Consider the following 20,604-nt stretch of genomic DNA (forward strand, 5'->3'; position numbering starts at 1 on the left):
TCCTCTTTTTTCTAAATGAGTAGTGTTTCTCAATCCTTCATTTGTATTTGTTATTAGTATACTTATTAGACAATAACAAATATTATTTATATAGAGACATGCACACATTTTTTAATCTCTATATTCTATAATACCTTTATAATTTTACCATCTGGTAATAAAACGGATCATGTGTCCAAGCTTTGGACCTAAAAACCCTTCATTCTACTTTCTGTTTAACAAATCTATCGGGATACTCCAGTCATAAATAAACACCTTTAAAATCTGAAGGCTGAAATTTCATTGGTTGCTGTTGTAAATGCCAGAACAGAAAGTAAAACAGTCCACGTCCACTTTTATTTATAGTATTTGTATGTGTATCCATCTGATAAGTTAAGCTTTTTTCAACTGATTTGTATAGTTCTTTCTTATGTTGTACTGTTATACCGTTAGGAAAGAATAATTCTGTGATTGTCGTTTGTTGTTTATGTGTTACATATTTGTTTTACGTTTATTTTTTGTACATAAATACGCCGTTGATTTTCTCGTTTGAATTGTTATTACATTGTCATTGCGGGGGCTTTTATAGCTGACTATGCGGTATGGGCTTTGCTCATTGTTGAAGTCCGTATGGTAACCTATAGTTGTTTTAATATCTGTGTCATTTGGTCTCTTGTGGAGAGTTGTCTCATTGGCAATCCTACCACATCTTCTTTTTTATATTGTGAGATCTTTGTAAGTAAAGCTCGGACATAGGTTCTGTATTTTAAACAGAAAATGATTTTCTAGTGTTTTGACGCTGCTGAAGTTTTGAGACTTGGAAAAGATCTGATTGTGCAGCAGAGCATGACAGCTAATAGAAAAGGCATTGATTGGCTCAGACGGCACGTGAAATCTCGTGGTTATCGTGTACACGAAGTCCACTTTCCTGAAGATATGGATCCAGTACATATAGGTTGTATATATTAAGGAAGCTATCATTTGATTTTTAGAGAGACTGGGGTAGGGTTGGACTAGGAAGAAATTTTTAAAAAGGCACGATGAGCAACTTGGTAAAAGAAAGTCAGGATAAACAAATAAAAAAGGCAGGACCTGATAGAGTAAAAATTAAATAGACAGGACAGAGAATTCAACTACAAAAAGGCAGAACAACATGTTTTACCCTAGCTTATCCCCTTTACAATCAAATGTTAGCTCTCTATGATAGATTTAGTATATCTAATTCAATAAACTGTCAACATGTGGTTTCCATTTTGTGCTGGAGAAAATCCATATCTAAATCGAATGTGAATGTTTTTTTTCTATTTGATTGCATGAGCCGTAATTTAGTTTTTTACAATTTTTTTTACAAAAGAAATAGATAAAAGGAGATGTATAACGTGTATGAATGATATAAAGACTAACAAATGACAGATAATTACATAAGCGAATTACCGTGAATGTACCAAATTATAATTTGTTTATGTGTCATGATTCTGAAAAGTACTTTGTCGCGACTTTAGTCATATATATTGATTAGTTAACTAGATATGACAAAGTCCAGTACATGCTTGCCAATTGGAAGAAATGGATTTTTTGATAAATTTTTCCCTCTGTCGCCAATTGATAATCATCTGTTCAAAGCAGTTATTGCCTATTTTGGGTTTATCATTATTTGATTAATCTCATAAGGTATTTGATAACAATCTATAGTTGAGATTACAGAGTATTTCGATGTTCCCATCATCCTATGTATGTTTTATTGGAACAGCCATAACAGAAAAAAAAAGTCCCCTTGGAGCTTACAAGTTTCCTTCCTAATTTTTTTTTCTGAATAGACGCATCACTGGTTCCACTAGTACCACCGACAAATGAAAGGAAAGGGATTCTCATCACCCCTCCAGATCGACCAATGAGAAAAGACGATAAAGATAAAATATTCAAAGGTTCATCTTGGGAAGTGAGTATATCTATATGATAAAACTGTTGGTGGTACATTTCTTATAGTCCGTCACACAAAGAACCAATCAGCGCTTTATTTTGGGATGATAGCAACTGTGGTTTTGAATTTTTTTTTGAGGTATTTGGAATCCTCTGGATTTTCCATGTTGTGTCATTTAACATTTTGTGCGCTTGCCACTGCTTTTGTTTTGATAATTTGTTATAAATGTATAAATATATTTTATACAGTTATTTTTCATAATCTTATACAATCCTTTTAATATTCCCTGGGTTTTAAAGGAGAGAGAAGAGCAAAAATTAAATTAAAAGTATGAAAAATCAAGAAATTTTTTCTCTCCACAAATATTCAATAGCTTATATCTCAAAATCAAGACAAATTTACTTCCCACCAAATATTCAATGGCTTATATCTCGAAATCAAGACAAATTTACTTCCCATCAAATATTAAATGGCTTATATTTCAAAATAAAGACAAATTTACTTCCCATTATATATTCAATGGCTTATGTCTCAAAATCAAGACAAATTTACTTCCCACCAAATATTCAATGGCTTGGAATCAAGACAAATTTACTTCCCACCAAATATTAAATAGCTTATATCTCAAAATCAAGACAAATTTACTTCCCACCAAATATGTAATGGCTTATATCTCAAATTTACTTCCCACCAAATATTTAATGGCTTATATCTCAAATTTACTTCCCAACAAATATTTAATGGCATATATCTCAAAATCAAGACAAATTTACTTCCCACCTAATATTTAATGGCTTATATCTCAAAATCAAGACAAATCTACTTCCCACCAAATATTTAATGGCTTATATCTAAAAATCAAGACAAATTTACTTCCCACCAAATATTCAATGGCTTATATCTAAAAATCAAGACAGATTTACTTCCCACCAAATATTTAATGGCTTATATCTAAAAATCAAGACAAATTTACTTCCCACCAAATATTTAATGGCTTATACCTAAAAATCAAGACAAATTTACTTCCCACCAAATATTTAATGGCTTATATCTCAAAATCAAGGACACAGACATTAAACTTTGCTTGTGTTTTACAAGATCGATTATTATTTCTATATTATTAATTTATAACAGTCTTTAAAAAGAAACGTTATTTCAGTACAGAGGAGCGAACATCCTTGATTTGAAAATTAGGAGATTTGGTATGATTGCATGGAGATGAATAATCACCGGTGATCACTCGACATGGATGTCACCAACTATAGGTCACTGTAAAGATATGAATTATTAGAAAATCCCATGTATACCATTTAGTAACCTTTAAAATGCCTTATATATACAAAAGAAGATTTGGTATGATGCTAGTGAGACAACTCTCCACAAGAGACCAAATGACACAGAAATTAACAATATTAAATTAAAAGTATGAAAAATCAAGACAAATTTACTTCCCACCAAGTATTCAATGGCTTATATCTCAAAATTAAGGCCACATACCTTTACTTTGTTTGTGATTTACAAGATCGATTGTTATTTCTATACTATCAATTTACAACACTCTTTAAAAAGAAACGTTATTTCAGTACAGAGGAGCGAACATCCTTGATATGAAAATTAGGAGATTTGGTATGATTGCATGGAGATGAATAATCACCGGTGGACACTCGACATGGATGTCACCAACTATAGGTCACTGTAAAGATATGAATTATTAGAAAATCCCATACCATTTAGTAACCTATAAAATGCCTTATATATACAAAAGAAGATTTGATATGATGCTAGTGAGACAAGAGACCAAATGGCACCGAAATTAACAACTATAGGTCACCGTACGGCCTAAGCATGAAAAAAGCGGAACGTTTTGAAAATGAAAATAACCGCCTGATGTATGTATGAAACCATAAGCAATATTGATTATTATTAATGGTATATAATTTTATTCTGGTATTGATCATCAGCACCATGATTAATAAGATGTATTAACATATAAGCATTAGTCTTTCAAATGCTTTAAAAAAAGAAAGCTTTTAAATATAACATAACTTGCTTTTAGCGTTCTTAATGTATTCAGAAACAAAAGGTAATAAAGAAACACTTTTTAGTATCAGCATAGACTTGACCTTAATACACATACATGGGACTCAGGGTAGGCACTTTGAAATTCGACTATGGGAAGGTGTCAAGACAGTGAAAGTGTCAGTGAACATGGAAATTCCACTATGGGTAGGTGTCAAGACAGTGCAAATGTTAGTGAACATGGAAATTCCACTATTGGTAGGTGTCAAGACAGTGCACATGTCAGTGAACATGGAAATTCCACTATGGGTAGGTGTCAAAACAGTGAAAATGTAAGTGAACATGGCAATTCTGCTATGGGAAGATGTCAAGACAGTGAAAGTGTCAGTGAACATAGAAATTCCACTATGGGAAGGTGTTAAGACAGTGAAAATGTAAGTGAACATGTAAATTCCACTATTGTTAAGTGTCAAGACGTTGAAAATGTAAGTTAACATGGAAATTACACTATGGTTAGGTGTCGAGACAGTGAAAATATAAGTGAACAAAGCATTTCCACTATTGGAAGGTGTCAAGACAGTGAAAATATAAGTGAACAAGGCATTTCTACTATGGATGTGTGTCAAGACAGTGAAAATGTAAGTGAACATGGAAAATCAACTATGGTTAGGTGTAAAGATTGTGAAATTATTAGTGTACACGGAATTTCCACCATTGAAAGGTGTCAAGACAGTGAAAATGTAATGAACAAGGAATGTCCACCATGGATAGGTGTGAAGACAGTGCAAATGTAAGTGGACATGGAAATTTAAGATACCTTTAAAGAAATGCCTTCTTTAGGTGTCAGATACATGTATGTTTAAATGAAACAGCCTTATATGTACCTTCTTTTGTTCTAGATAATTGATGCCCCATTCCCTAACAGCATGATTGTACCGGAGTGCTGTGAATCTACTGCCTGGTTGAGTATAAATATGTTAATGGTAGGCCCAGATAAAGCAATTGTGGAGGAAACTGAACTACCGCTGATTAACTTACTTGAGTCATTAGGTATAACCTATCTATTTTTGAATTTAATTGTTGAGTAAGATCGGAAAATCTGTAAATTTAGAAATTATTGCGAGGTTTTTATCAATGGAAAAAGTGTTGAGTATAGCTTTGTAAATAGACATCGCATTCTATTTTCTGATAAAAATATCTGTATTAAGATTTTCCTGACATAGCAGTAATCAATTTCGAAGGTTTGCCCATTTTCATAAAATCTCAAAAATGAATACACGCAAAAAATTCTGAATTAACAGTAATGGCTGCACTGATATTTAAGTTTGTGAAGTTTAGGATTACATTGAATATTTAGTCCACTTAGAAAAATGAGGTCAAGATCAAAGGTCAATGACGTGTTCTAAATTTTGATTTTGGCTTGTTATCTCATATTATTCCATTGAATTGGTTGCAATGAATTACATTGATTTCCCAGTTAAATAAAAACCGTGGTTATTTCACTCTCTGACGTCATACAACAACAGGCGTTGTTAAGACGTTGATAACGGCAGATCAAAACAAATTGTGAGTTCGTAGAAAAGAGATATAGTTCCTTACATGTTTTACATTAATTTCTTTTAAAAAAGCCATTTGACAATGCAATAAAAGAATAACTAATAAAAGAATTCCAATATCGAAAAATATTCAACTCGTGACCGAACAACACTGATAATTAACTCATGCGCTACGCACATTCGTGAATTAAAGTGTTGTTCGGTGACTCGTTGAATATTTTTTTCTATTTGAATTCTTCGATTAGTTATTCTATAATTATCAGAAGCCGTATAAGATATCGACAACAATTTTTCACTTACTCGTTGTATGCGACATGTTTGAACACATAGTTTTTGGTTGAACAAGTACGTAGTTTTATCTGCTCTGATTTTCTGAACTAACGGTATGGTGATATAATACATTGACCATATATAGTAAAGATTAAGAGTCTTCTGATTTGAGGTCCTTACTTTATGACCTTGACAGTAAGATCAATGTTATAGGAGATTTGACATTCTAATTTAGACCTTTGCTTTAAATTAAAATTTATAAGAGAAAGAGTAAAAAGACTTTTTGCATTATATTGCAAACAATATGAGTTTGAAAAAGACAACCAGAAGTGGCATTAATTAAACCGGAAGTAGCTTTTTTCTTTTTTAATGTAAAAGTATATATAACTATATATTTGTGGAATCAGTGTAAAGAAAACTATCAAATGTTACTGGAAGTAACATGTTTCACACCGGAAGTAACAAATAATTTCTCTTATTTTAAACAAAAGAGTATAGAAACCACATTGTTTTAAATCAGCATACAATAAGCTATCTTTTGGCAGTAACATGATAATACAAACCAAATTTTAACTATTTTCATATCAAAATATATTGCTGCGGGTGGAAAGACCTTCAATTGTTGTCTGAACATTAGGTTTTTGATTTGGCTTAGACCATGCTTTTTGTTATTGGTAAATCATTTTCTATTTTAGTCTTTCACACAATTTTATAAAAGGGAACACAGAAATACCAGGTGTTAGTAAGTCTGTCTGTCTGTCTCTCCTGTTCTCTCACATGTTAATTCTTGGCACAATGCATTTGGTGAAAATAATATTAAATGTATAAACCAACAATGTCTCATTCTGAATCCAAAAATCAGTACCTGTCAATAATTTTAAATGGAGGTGTTTTTCTTTGGAAATTCAAATTCATAAACGTTGCATTCTAGGCGCTCCAACGTTTATATTCCTTGTCCAAATTTTGTCTCCTCTAGGAAAACGTTTCATAATATGAGACGTGGTGTTACTACTGGAATGCGACGGTTTAAATTAAAAACTTCATATTTTAGAAGTAACTAATGGCTTATGTTATGTAGTTTATATCTGTCATTAGTTCATTGTCCATCACCTCATTTTCATGGTTTATCAATCTTGAATAACAACACTGGGTCGATGCCACTACTGTTGGACGTTTCGTCCCCGAGGGTATCACGAGCCCAATAGTTAGCACCTCGGTGTTGACATGAATATCAATGATATGGTCATTTTTTTTAATAAATATACTAGTTGCAAAAGTATGAATTATTCGAAAAACTTAGGATTTTCTTATCCCAGGCATATACAAAATAAACTCATAATATATACCAGGACTAAATTTTCTATTTACGCCAGACGTGCGTTTCGTCTACAAAAGACTCATCAGTGACGCCCGAATCCATAAAAAAGGCCAAATAAAGTACGAAGTTGAAGAGCATTGAGGACCAAAATTCCTAAATATTTTGCCAAATACACCTGAAGTAATCTATTCCTGATGTTGAAAAGCCTTAGTATTTCAAAAATTCAAAAGTTTTGTAATAAATTAATTTATAAATATGACCATATCAATGATAGTTCATGTCAGCACATAAGTGCTGACTACTGGGCTGGTGATACCCTTGCGTAATTGAAACTCAACCAGCAGTGGCATCGACCCAGTGGTTGTAAATAAACTCATCATATATTCTATAGCCGTTTGTGAAATTTTTGGTCATCAATGCTTTTCAACTTTTTTTGGCTTTCTAATATTTTGATATGAGCGTCACTGATGCGTCTTATGTAACGAAACGCGCGTCTAGCGTATTAAATTATAAGCCTGGTACCTTTGATAACTATTAACATCCATGGTTCGATACCACTGCTGCTGGTCATTTCGTCCCCGAGGGTATCACCAGCCCAGTAGTCAGCACGTCGGTGTTGACATGAATATCAATTATATGGTCATTTTTTTTTTATAAATGTTCTGTTTGCAAAAGTATGAATTGTTCGAAATAGTATTAAGGATAAGGATTTTCTTATCCCAGGCATAGATAACCTTAACAACTTTTTTTGAATTTTGGGTCATCAATGCTGTTCAACTTCGTAGTTGTTTGACTTTCTAACCATTTTGATATGACCGTCCCTGATGAGTCTTATGTAGACTGACGTTTTAAATTATAAGCCTTGTTCTTTTGATAAATAATCATAGTCTTTTAGTCATGGGAAATTCTAACTTGTTAAGAGTTGCATGACAATTTCATTTGGTAAATAGAAGGAATCCTTGCAAGGTCTACAAATACTGTATGTCAGACAATGCGAAACGTCCTCAACCTTATTTCATTTTTGGCTAACCGGGCCCAAAAATCTTCACCTCTGAAACTAATAAGCCAAATAAAACCAGAATATATAAAATAGTCATTGATAATTTGATTTGTTGACATACTGGTTCCCAGATATGATCTCTATGTTTCATCTCAGAGAGACATAACTTGGGACCAGAATATAAATATACTATTGGGGAAAATGAATCCTCAAGTTGGTAAAAAGTAAAGGATAGGGTAGTACACCATTTAAGTAAAGTTGAAACTCTAACAAGTTTAGGGCATATAAATGTGGAAAATTTGCCACACAGCCCTACTATGAAAATAGTTCTGCAAATCAACTTTCTATTCTAGGATATAATTTTTCACGATTCTTCATAGTAAAAGTGTAACAGTTTGGGCCCAAAGGGTGTTCCTGTGATAAATTGCATTGTCTTTATTTACAGAAATGTAACCTAGAGATTAACTATCAACAGCAAAAATGTTGAGTTAAGTAAGATCTTCAATTAAATAAAATAACCAAAATTGTCAATTGACCTCATACAGAGTTGTTGCCCTTTAAAGTGACTCTTTCACATGTTTACATACATTTTTGTTATCTTTTACAAAATTCTTAATTTCTGGGCTAAATTAAAACACTCTTGCCTAATTATCCTTAGGGTGCCTAATGTTAAAAACTGTACCCGATGATTCCGCATTTCTACCGAGATAGATAAATATAAAACACAGGGAGTGAAATGCAGTTTTTGGTTTATATCTCTGAAACTAATGCATTTAGAGCAAATCTGACATGGGGGTAAACATGTTTATCAGATCTATCTACCCTGAAATGTCCAGACGCATCAGACAACACGTTGTTGGCTTGCTGCCCCTAAATTGGTATGTTAATCTTCGGTCACACCTTAAAGCCTCGGTCATACTTTACCGGATAGCACGAACGGACGCCTAACGGATGAAAATAAAAGTTGTTCGTTAACAAAATTGTTATCCGTTGGGAGTCCGTTAATGTACTGACCAAATGAAACGGACATGTAACGAATGCATAACGGACAAACACCGGATATGCAACGTACGAGAAACGGAAACTACCGGACAGAACGGATTTCGAACGTACATCCAACGGACGAGTACTGCATAAAACGGACACCTAACGGAAGCGTACCGGATAAAACGAATGAATAAGATATACGGAAAAATTAAAGGCGACAATAATAATACTTGTAAATCGCATTTATAAATATTCAAAATGTTTCTGTGTAACTGGTTTTGGTTTGTTCTTCAAAACGCCGCCAAAGGACAGTGTCTGGCCTAAATAAGAGCTGCTTGATAGTGAAGACGTGCCCTTACTCTAAGATCGATTACGAATAAGAAGAATTCATAAACCATAAGAAATCTGACATACCAATAATTGACGCGAAATTTTCAATTGGCATTTATCCGTTTCAGATCCGTTCATCATCCGTTTATCCGTTATACGTCCGGTACAAGTCCGTTTCACATTTGTTCAACGTCCGTTTTATCCGTTAAACGTCCAGTAGAAGTCCGTTGGTGAATTTATCTGCCAGACCTACAACGGATGTATTACGGACGCGCAACGGATACAAAACGGAAACGAAACGGACAAGTACCGTACAAAACGGACGCCTACCGGACGTTCAACGGACATTTCATCCGTTGGACGCCCGTTCAAAGTTTTAAAAATGCTCAACATTTTCCAACGGATAAAACGTACGCTAAACGGACATGCAACGGATGTGGACAGACGTCTAACGGATAAGAACGGACGTCTAACGGACATGAACGGATTGAAAAAAAGTTATCCGTTAGGCGTCCGTTCGAACTATTCGTTAAGGTGTGTTCGAGGCTTCTCGGATAGCTCAAACGGATGCCTAACGGATAACATTTTTTCAATCCATTCATGTCCGTTAGACGTCCGTCCATATCCGTTTCCGTTTTGTATCAGTAGCGTGTCCGTTATACATCCGTTGGAGGTCTGGCAGATAAATTTACCAACGGAGGTCTAACGGATAAAACGGATGTTGAACGAATGTGAAACGGACTTCTACCGGACGTATAACGGATAAAACGGATGATGAACGGATCTGAAACGGATAAATGCCATTTTAAAATTTCTCGTCGGAAATGCCAATAAGATTTTTTAAGGTTCATGAATTCTTATTATTCATAATCGATCTAAGGGCACGTCTTCACAATCAAGCAGCTCTTATTTAGGCCAGACTCTGCCCTTTGGCGACATTTTGAAGAACAAACCAAAACCAGTTACACAGAAACATTTTGAACGTTATGCGATTTACATGTATTATTATTGTCGCCTTTAATTTTTCCGTATATTTTGTTCATCGGTTGTATCCGGTACGCTTCCGTTGGTTGTCCGTTTTATGCGGTAGTCATCCGTTGGATGTACGTTCGACATCTGTTCTGTCCGTTACGTTTCCGTTTCTCGTACGTTGCATATCCGGTGTGTGTCCGTTATACATTCGTTACGCGTCTGCTTTTGTCAGTACATCAACGGACTCCCAACGGATAATAATTTTGTCAACGGACAACTTTTATTTTCATCCGTTAGGCGTCCGTTCGTGCTATCCGGTAAGGTGTGACCGAGGCTTTAAGTAAAGTTTTCAGTTTTTGGTTATTATTTTGCATATTTAAAATAGATAGAGATACACTGTAAACAGCAAATTTGTTCACAAAGTAAGATTTACAAATTAGTCAAACATGACCAACATTGTCAATTGATCCCATACAATCTAGTTTGTTAAATTCAATTATTCTAACTTTTATGTAATCTTGTACAAAAACTGTTACTCTGAAACACCTGTACCAAATTATAACTTAACTTAGCCTTCATCATCCTTAGGGTACATGTATCTAGTTTACAAAATTTTTCAACCAAAAGAATCGTACAAATTCTTTTATATATATATATTTCAGGTATTAAATGTATCCGTGTACCATACAGAAATTCGTACAGATTGTTAAATATTTAAATATATTTCAGGTATTAAATGTATACGTGTACCATACAGAGATTCGTACAGATTGTTAAATATTTAAATATATATTTCAGGTATTAAATATATCCGTGTACCATACAGAAATTCGTACAGATTGTTAAATATTTAAATATATTTCAGGTATTAAATGTATCCGTGTACCATACAGAGATTCGTACAGATTGTTAAATATTTAAATATATATTTCAGGTATTAAATATATCCGTGTATCATACAGATATTCGTACAGATTGTTAAATATTTAAATATTTATTTCAGGTATTAAATGTATCCGTGTACCATACAGAGATTCGTACAGATTGTTCAATATTTAAATATATTTCAGGTATCAAATGTATACGTGTACCATACAGAGATTCGTACAGATTGTTAAATATATATTTATATATATATATTTCAGGTATTAAATGTATCCATGTACCATACAGAGATTCGTACAGATTGTTAAATATTTATATATATTTCAGGTATTAAATGTATCCGTGTACCATGTAGAGATTCGTACAGATTGTTAAATATTTATATATATTTCAGGTATTAAATGTATCTGTGTACCATACAGAGATTCGTACAGATTGTTAAATATTTATATATATTTCAGGTATTAAATGTATCCGTGTACCATACAGAGTTTCGTACAGATTGTTAAATATTTATATATATTTCAGGTATTAAATGTATACGTGTACCATACAGAGATTCGTACAGATTGTTAAATATATATATATATTTCAGGTATTAAATGTATCCATGCAAAGATTCGTACAGATTGTTAAATATTTAAATATATTTCAGGTATTAAATGTCTCCGTGTACCATACAGAGATTCGTGCAGATTGTTAAATATTTATATATATTTCAGTTATTAAAAGTCTCCGTGTACCATACAGAGTTTCGTACAGATTGTTAAATATTTATATATATTTCAGGTATTAAATGTCTCCGTGTACCATACAGAAATTCGTACAGATTGTTAAATATTTAAATATATTTCAGGTATTAAATGTATCCGTGTACCATACAGAGTTTCGTACAGATTGTTAAATATTTATATATATTTCAGGTATCAAATGTATACGTGTACCATACAGAGATTCGTACAGATTGTTAAATATATATATATTTTTCAGGTATTAAATGTATCCATGCAAAGATTCGTACAGATTGTTAAATATTTATATATATTTCAGGTATTAAATGTATCCGTGTACCATACAGAAATTCGTACACATTGTTAAATATTTAAATATATTTCAGGTATTAAATGTATCCGTGTACCATACAGAGAATCGTCCAGATTGTTAAATATTTATATAAATTTCAGGTATTAAATGTATCCGTGTACAATACAGATATTCGTACAGATTGTTAAATATTTAAATATATTTCAGGTATAAAATGTATCCGTGTACCATACAGAGATTCGTACAGATTGTTAAATATTTATATATATTTCAGGTATTAAATGTAACCGTGTACCATACAGAGATTCGTACAGATTGTTAAATATTTAGATATATTTCAGGTATTAAATATATCCGTGTACCATACAGAGTTTCGTACAGATTGTTAAATATTTATATATATTTCAGGTATTAAATGTATCCGTGTACCACACAGAGTTTCGTACAGATTGTTAAATATTTTTATATATTTCAGGTATTAAATGTATACGTGTACCATACAGAGATTCGTACAGATTGTTAAATATATATATATATTTCAGGTATTAAATGTATCCATGCAAAGATTCGTACAGATTGTTAAATATTTAATTATATTTCAGGCATTAAATGTCTCCGTGTACCATACAGAGATTCGTGCAGGTTGTTAAATATTTATATATATTTCAGGTATTAAAAGTCTCCGTGTACCATACGGAGTTTCGTACAGATTGTTAAATATTTATATATATTTCAGGTATTAAATCTCTCCGTGTACCATACAGAGATTCGTGCAGATTGTTAAATATTTATATATATTTCAGGTATTAAATGTCTCCGTGTACCATACAGAAATTCGTACAGATTGTTAAATATTTAAATATATTTCAGGTATTAGATGTATCCGTGTACCATACAGAGTTTCGTACAGATTGTTAAATATTTATATATATTTCAGGTATCAAATGTATACGTGTAACATACAGAGATTCGTACAGATTGTTAAATATTTATATTTATTTCAGGTATTAAATGTATCCATGCAAAGATTCGTACAGATTGTTAAATATTTATATATATTTCAGGTATTAAATGTATCCGTGTACCATACAGAAATTCGTACACATTGTTAAATATTTAAATATATTTCAGGTATTAAATGTATCCGTGTACCATACAGAGAATCGTACAGATTGTTAAATATTTATATAAATTTCAGGTATTAAATGTATCCGTGTACAATACAGATATTCGTACAGATTGTTAAATATTTATATATATTTCAGGTATTAAATGTATCCGTGTACCATACAGAGATTCGTACAGATTGTTAAATATTTATATATATATTTCAGGTATTAAATGTATCCGTGTACCATACAGAGATTCGTACAGATTGTTAAATATTTATATATATTTCAGGTATTAAATGTATCCGTGTACCATACAGAGATTCGTACAGATTGTTAAATATTTATATATATTTCCGGTATTAAATGTCTCCGTGTACCATACAGAGATTCGTACAGATTGTTAAATATTTATATATATTTCAGGTATTAAATGTATCCGTGTACCATACAGAGATTCGTACATATTGTTAAATATTTATATATATTTCAGGTATTAAATGTATCCGTGTACCATACAGAGATTCGTACAGATTGTTAAATATTTATATATATTTCAGGTATTAAATGTCTCCGTGTACCATACAGAGATTCGTACAGATTGTTAAATATTTATATATATTTCAGGTATTAAATGTATCCGTGTACCATACAGAGATTCGTACAGATTGTTAAATATTTATATATATTTCAGGTATTAAATGTATCCGTGTACCATACAGAGATTCGTACAGATTGTTAAATATTTATATATATATTTCAGGTATTAAATGTATCCGTGTACCATACAGAGATTCGTACAGATTGTTAAATATTTATATATATTTCAGGTATTAAATGTATCCGTGTACCATGTAGAGATTCGTACAGATTGTTAAATATTTATATATATTTCAGGTATTAAATGTATCCGTGTACCATACAGAGATTCGTTCAGATTGTTAAATACTTAAATATATTTCAGGTATTAAATGTATCCGTGTACCATACAGAGATTCGTACAGATTGTTAAATATTTATATATATTTCAGGTATTAAATGTATCCGTGTACCATGTAGACATTCGTCCAGATTGTTAAATATTTATATATATTTCAGGTATTAAATGTATCCGTGTACCATACAGAGATTCGTACAGATTGTTAAATATTTATATATATTTTAGGTATTTAATGTATCCGTGTACCATGTAGAGATTCGTACAGATTGTTAAATATTGATATATATTTCAGGTATTAAATGTATCTGTGTACCATGTAGAGATGCGTACAGATTGTTAAATATTTATATATATTTCAGGTATTAAATGTCTCCGTGTACCATACAGAGATTCGTACAGATTGTTAAATATTTATATATATTTCAGGTATTAAATGTATCCGTGTACCATGTAGAGATTCGTACAGATTGTTAAATATTTATATATATTTCAGGTATTAAATGTATCCGTGTACCATACAGAGATTCGTACAGATTGTTAAATATTTATATATATTTCAGGTATTAAATGTATCTGTGTACCATACAGAGATTCGTACAGATTGTTAAATATTTATATATATTTCAGGTATTAAATGTATCCGTGTACCATACAGAGATTCGTACAGATTGTTAAAAATTTATATATATTTCAGGTATTAAATGTATCCGTGTACCATACAGAGATTCGTACAGATTGTTAAATATTTATATAAATTTCAGGTATTAAATGTATCCGTGTACAATACAGATATTCGTACAGATTGTTAAATATTTATATATATTTCAGGTATTAAATGTATCCGTGTACCATACAGAGATTCGTACAGATTGTTAAATATTTATATATATATTTCAGGTATTAAATGTATCCGTGTACCATACAGAGATTCGTACAGATTGTTAAATATTTATATATATTTCAGGTATTAAATGTATCCGTGTACCATACAGAGATTCGTACAGATTGTTAAATATTTATATATATTTCCGGTATTAAATGTCTCCGTGTACCATACAGAGATTCGTACAGATTGTTAAATATTTATATATATTTCAGGTATTAAATGTATCCGTGTACCATACAGAGATTCGTACATATTGTTAAATATTTATATATATTTCAGGTATTAAATGTATCCGTGTACCATACAGAGATTCGTACAGATTGTTAAATATTTATATATATTTCAGGTATTAAATGTCTCCGTGTACCATACAGAGATTCGTACAGATTGTTAAATATTTATATATATTTCAGGTATTAAATGTATCCGTGTACCATACAGAGATTCGTACAGATTGTTAAATATTTATATATATTTCAGGTATTAAATGTATCCGTGTACCATACAGAGATTCGTACAGATTGTTAAATATTTATATATATATTTCAGGTATTAAATGTATCCGTGTACCATACAGAGATTCGTACAGATTGTTAAATATTTATATATATTTCAGGTATTAAATGTATCCGTGTACCATGTAGAGATTCGTACAGATTGTTAAATATTTATATATATTTCAGGTATTAAATGTATCCGTGTACCATACAGAGATTCGTTCAGATTGTTAAATACTTAAATATATTTCAGGTATTAAATGTATCCGTGTACCATACAGAGATTCGTACAGATTGTTAAATATTTATATATATTTCAGGTATTAAATGTATCCGTGTACCATGTAGACATTCGTCCAGATTGTTAAATATTTATATATATTTCAGGTATTAAATGTATCCGTGTACCATACAGAGATTCGTACAGATTGTTAAATATTTATATATATTTCAGGTATTAAATGTATCCGTGTACCATGTAGAGATTCGTACAGATTGTTAAATATTGATATATATTTCAGGTATTAAATGTATCTGTGTACCATGTAGAGATTCGTACAGATTGTTAAATATTTATATATATTTCAGGTATTAAATGTCTCCGTGTACCATACAGAGATTCGTACAGATTGTTAAATATTTATATATATTTCAGGTATTAAATGTATCCGTGTACCATGTAGAGATTCGTACAGATTGTTAAATATTTATATATATTTCAGGTATTAAATGTATCCGTGTACCATACAGAGATTCGTACAGATTGTTAAATATTTATATATATTTCAGGTATTAAATGTATCTGTGTACCATACAGAGATTCGTACAGATTGTTAAATATTTATATATATTTCAGGTATTAAATGTATCCGTGTACCATACAGAGATTCGTACAGATTGTTAAAAATTTATATATATTTCAGGTATTAAATGTATCCGTGTACCATACAGAGATTCGTACAGATTGTTAAATATTTATATATATTTCAGGTATTAAATGTATCTGTGTACCATACAGAGATTCGTACAGATTGTTAAATATTTATATATATATTTCCGGTATTAAATGTCTCCGTGTACCATACAGAGATTCGTACAGATTGTTAAATATTTATATATATTTCAGGTATTAAATGTATCCGTGTACCAGACAGAGATTCGTACATATTGTTAAATATTTATATATATTTCAGGTATTAAATGTATCCGTGTACCATACAGAGCTTCGTACAGATTGTTAAATATTTATATATATTTCAGGTATTAAATGTATCTGTGTACCATACAGAGATTCGTACAGATTGTTAAATATTTATATATATTTCAGGTATTAAATGTATCCGTGTACCATACAGAGATTCGTACAGATTGTTAAAAATTTATATATATTTCAGGTATTAAATGTATCCGTGTACCATACAGAGATTCGTACAGATTGTTAAATATTTATATATATTTCAGGTATTAAATGTATCTGTGTACCATACAGAGATTCGTACAGATTGTTAAATATTTATATATATATTTCAGGTATTAAATGTCTCCGTGTACCATACAGAGATTCGTACAGATTGTTAAATATTTATATATATTTCAGGTATTAAATGTATCCGTGTACCAGACAGAGATTCGTACATATTGTTAAATATTTATATATATTTCAGGTATTAAATGTATCCGTGTACCATACAGAGATTCGTACAGATTGTTAAATATTTATATATATTTCAGGTATTAAATGTATCCGTGTACCATACAGAGATTCGTATAGATTGTTAAATATTTATATATATTTCAGGTATTAAATGTATCCGTGTACCATACAGAGATTCGTACGGATTGTTAAATATTTATATATATTTCAGGTATTAAATGTATCCGTGTACCATACAGAGATTCGTACAGATTGTTAAATATTGATATATATTTCAGGTATTAAATGTATCCGTGTACCATACAGAGATTCGTACAGATTGTTAAATATTTATATATATATATTTCAGGTATTAAATGTATCCGTGTACCATACAGAGATTCGTACAGATTGTTAAATATTTATATATATTTCAGGTATTAAATGTATCCGTGTACCATGTAGAGATTCGTACAGATTGTTAAATATTTATATATATTTCAGGTATTAAATGTATCCGTGTACCATACAGAGATTCGTACAGATTTGGTGGCAGCATTCACTGCCAGACTTTAGATGTCCGACGTAATGGCGAACGTTACAATTACTTTCCAAACATTGACAGCAATGACAGTTAAACACATGACAACAGCTAAGATTTTACACATTCTTGTCTATTTTATATGTTTTACTTTTATATGAGAGCATAAAAAACATAGGTTTAAGGTAATGCTTAGACAGTTTTTTCTTTTCTTTTTCTGTAATGAAATGTGTCTTGATGTTGGCTTGTGTAGAATGTTCTCCTGAAAAATAAAAAATAAACTGTCTAATTAGTAAGAAAACAATTTAAGACAAACAATATGACACAAATAAACCAATGGCAACAACAAAACTAATGGTCCCTGAGTAAGGACAGGCATATAAAGCATGTGGCGGGGTTTTAAAACTTGTGTGTGCTCAACCTTCTCCTAAACTTGGACAGTGATGTAGCAGCACAACATGAGAAAAAAGGAAAATCACAAAAATACCAAACTCCGAGGAAAATTCAAAACGGAGAATCCCTAATCAAAAGCTTAATTCAAAGCTCAACAATACCAAACGAATGGATAACAACTGTCATATTTCTGACTTGGTACAGGCATATTATTCTGCAGAAAAATAGTAAATTAAACCTGATTGTATAGCTAGCTGAACCGATCACTTGTATGACATTCACACAAAATTCCATTATCAGAACTATTAGAGAATATTCTTTAAATAACCCCATTAAATTATGTGAGATTCCATTAATGTTTACAGCTGGTATCCATATCAACCATGCTTTTTTTTCTGTTTTTGTAAAAACTAAATCAAAACACCATGTTATGTTCAACATTTTAAATTTTTAAGCAAAATATTTTTTTGCCGCCTTCCATATTTTTAGCAAAAGGCTCGATGGGCTGTGTGTGACATTCTCTCTTAAGCATCAGATGAATTTGGCTTTACTACAAAAATTGACACGAGGCACGAAAACTACTAACATAAATCAATAGACTCATTACATCGTCATAATAAAACAGTTACTGGAAGTTAGTTCCAAACCAATTGCAACTATTAGATAAATTATGTTCAACCAGCATAAAGACGCACGTCCCTTTTTATCAATTATAAATACAAGTTTAAGGAGAATTGCTTTAATATAAACTATATTTTATAAGATTTAAAGACTTTTAACAAATATATACTTTCAGTAGATTTTGAGAATTAATTAATTTCATAAATTCGTCTGGTGAAATGTAATGTAGCTATGAAGTGAAGCGTTTTGAAAAAGTACAAGCACGTACACACAAATTACTTAAAACTATTTTGATAATTTTAGTCCATTGACTTTGGTTCAAGGAGTTTTACCAGATGTAAATACTTCTCAGAAGTTCTTAAACTTATTTACCACTAGAAATACTCATCCATACTCAATGTTGTGTGTTCCAATGAGTAACATATACATGTAGTAAACAATCATGCCACATCCACAAATCAGCGTAAGCCGAATGCGTGTTTCGTCTACAAAAGACTCAGTGATGCACAAAACAAAAAGACATATACAGAAGGTCCTTCAAATACTTCTTATTATGGGTGGAATAGAAACTAATCCTGGCCCTCATCCGCTATCTGATGATAATGACGATCATAATATTAGCTTCGAAAGTGTATCAGAGAGTAACAGTATACGTGAAATGTTTTCAACTTCAATTTCCTTTTTTACATTTAAATGTGCAAAGCTTACTTCCAAAACTTGATCTGATTCTTGCTGAGTACGAAGATTTTGATATACTGTCATTTACTGAAACTTGGTTGAACGGTAATAACTCGTCAGACTCAGTTGAACTTTTAAACTACCAGAAACCATTCAGGAAAGATGGGGGTCCCATGAAAAGTGGGGGAGGGTTAATAGTATATGTTAAAGAAAATATTCATTCGAAGAGACGTGATGATTTGGAAGTGCCCGGTGTTGAGGTTATATGGATTCAGCTAAAAATAAATAACAAAAATGTATTGTACGGAACCTTCTACGTGCCACCTAAAAGTAATAATGAAATATGGACAAAAATTGAAAGTTCAATTGAGTCTGCCGTAAATGATGTAAAATGTGACCGAATTATTGTAACGGGAGATTTTAACGATAACTTGCTAAATGGGGCTAATTCCAAAATACATAATATTTGTACAAATAACATATCTTTATTTGCAAAACATACAAAAACCAATTTTGGTTGTGGCAAATACATTGACAAGCAAACATAATGAAACATAATGAAAACTCGACAATATTATAAGAAATATGATAAAAACAGTTACTGTTCTCCTTTCCTCAGTTCTAATGACTCTTTAATAAAAGAAACAACTGCTTTTACATCATTTGGTGTTGATGGATTAAGTATTATTACGAGTTTATCAGTAAAATTAAGTGTATTAAAATTTACATATTTTTGTATATAATATTTTAGAAAGATTTCTCTTATATTTTTATTTATTTTACAGTTGAAGAAAAAATGAAATTCATCGTCTAAGATATTACATATTTTACATTTTCTTTCATTTCGTGGTATTTTGGTATATCGTCCAGTTTCTATGAAGAGACAATGTTCGCTTATTCTAAATTTGGTTAACATTTTTCTTGTCTCTTTACTTGAGTGTGATAGGTAGTATTGCATTTGGTTATTTATATTAGATTTAAGAAATTTATATAGATATATTTTATTATTTTCATTTAAGTTATTT

The 20,604-nt window shown here is 31.1% G+C and overlaps 1 protein-coding gene across 1 annotated transcript; it reads left to right on the forward strand.

The window, feature by feature from the left end:
- The first annotated feature begins 747 nt into the window (after window positions 1-747).
- LOC139519710 (glycine amidinotransferase, mitochondrial-like) lies at window positions 748-18,082 on the forward strand. The gene is made up of 4 exons (XM_071311938.1): window positions 748-934; window positions 1,797-1,918; window positions 4,819-4,969; window positions 17,851-18,082. Exons 1-4 carry the CDS (start codon window positions 826-828, stop codon window positions 17,982-17,984), a joined length of 516 nt encoding a protein of 171 aa, XP_071168039.1. The 5' UTR covers window positions 748-825; the 3' UTR covers window positions 17,985-18,082.
- Window positions 18,083-20,604: the final 2,522 nt, after the last annotated feature.

The sequence above is a fragment of the Mytilus edulis genome, chromosome 4, assembly GCF_963676685.1.
Source record: "Mytilus edulis chromosome 4, xbMytEdul2.2, whole genome shotgun sequence".
Lineage (NCBI taxonomy): Eukaryota > Metazoa > Mollusca > Bivalvia > Mytilida > Mytilidae > Mytilus > Mytilus edulis.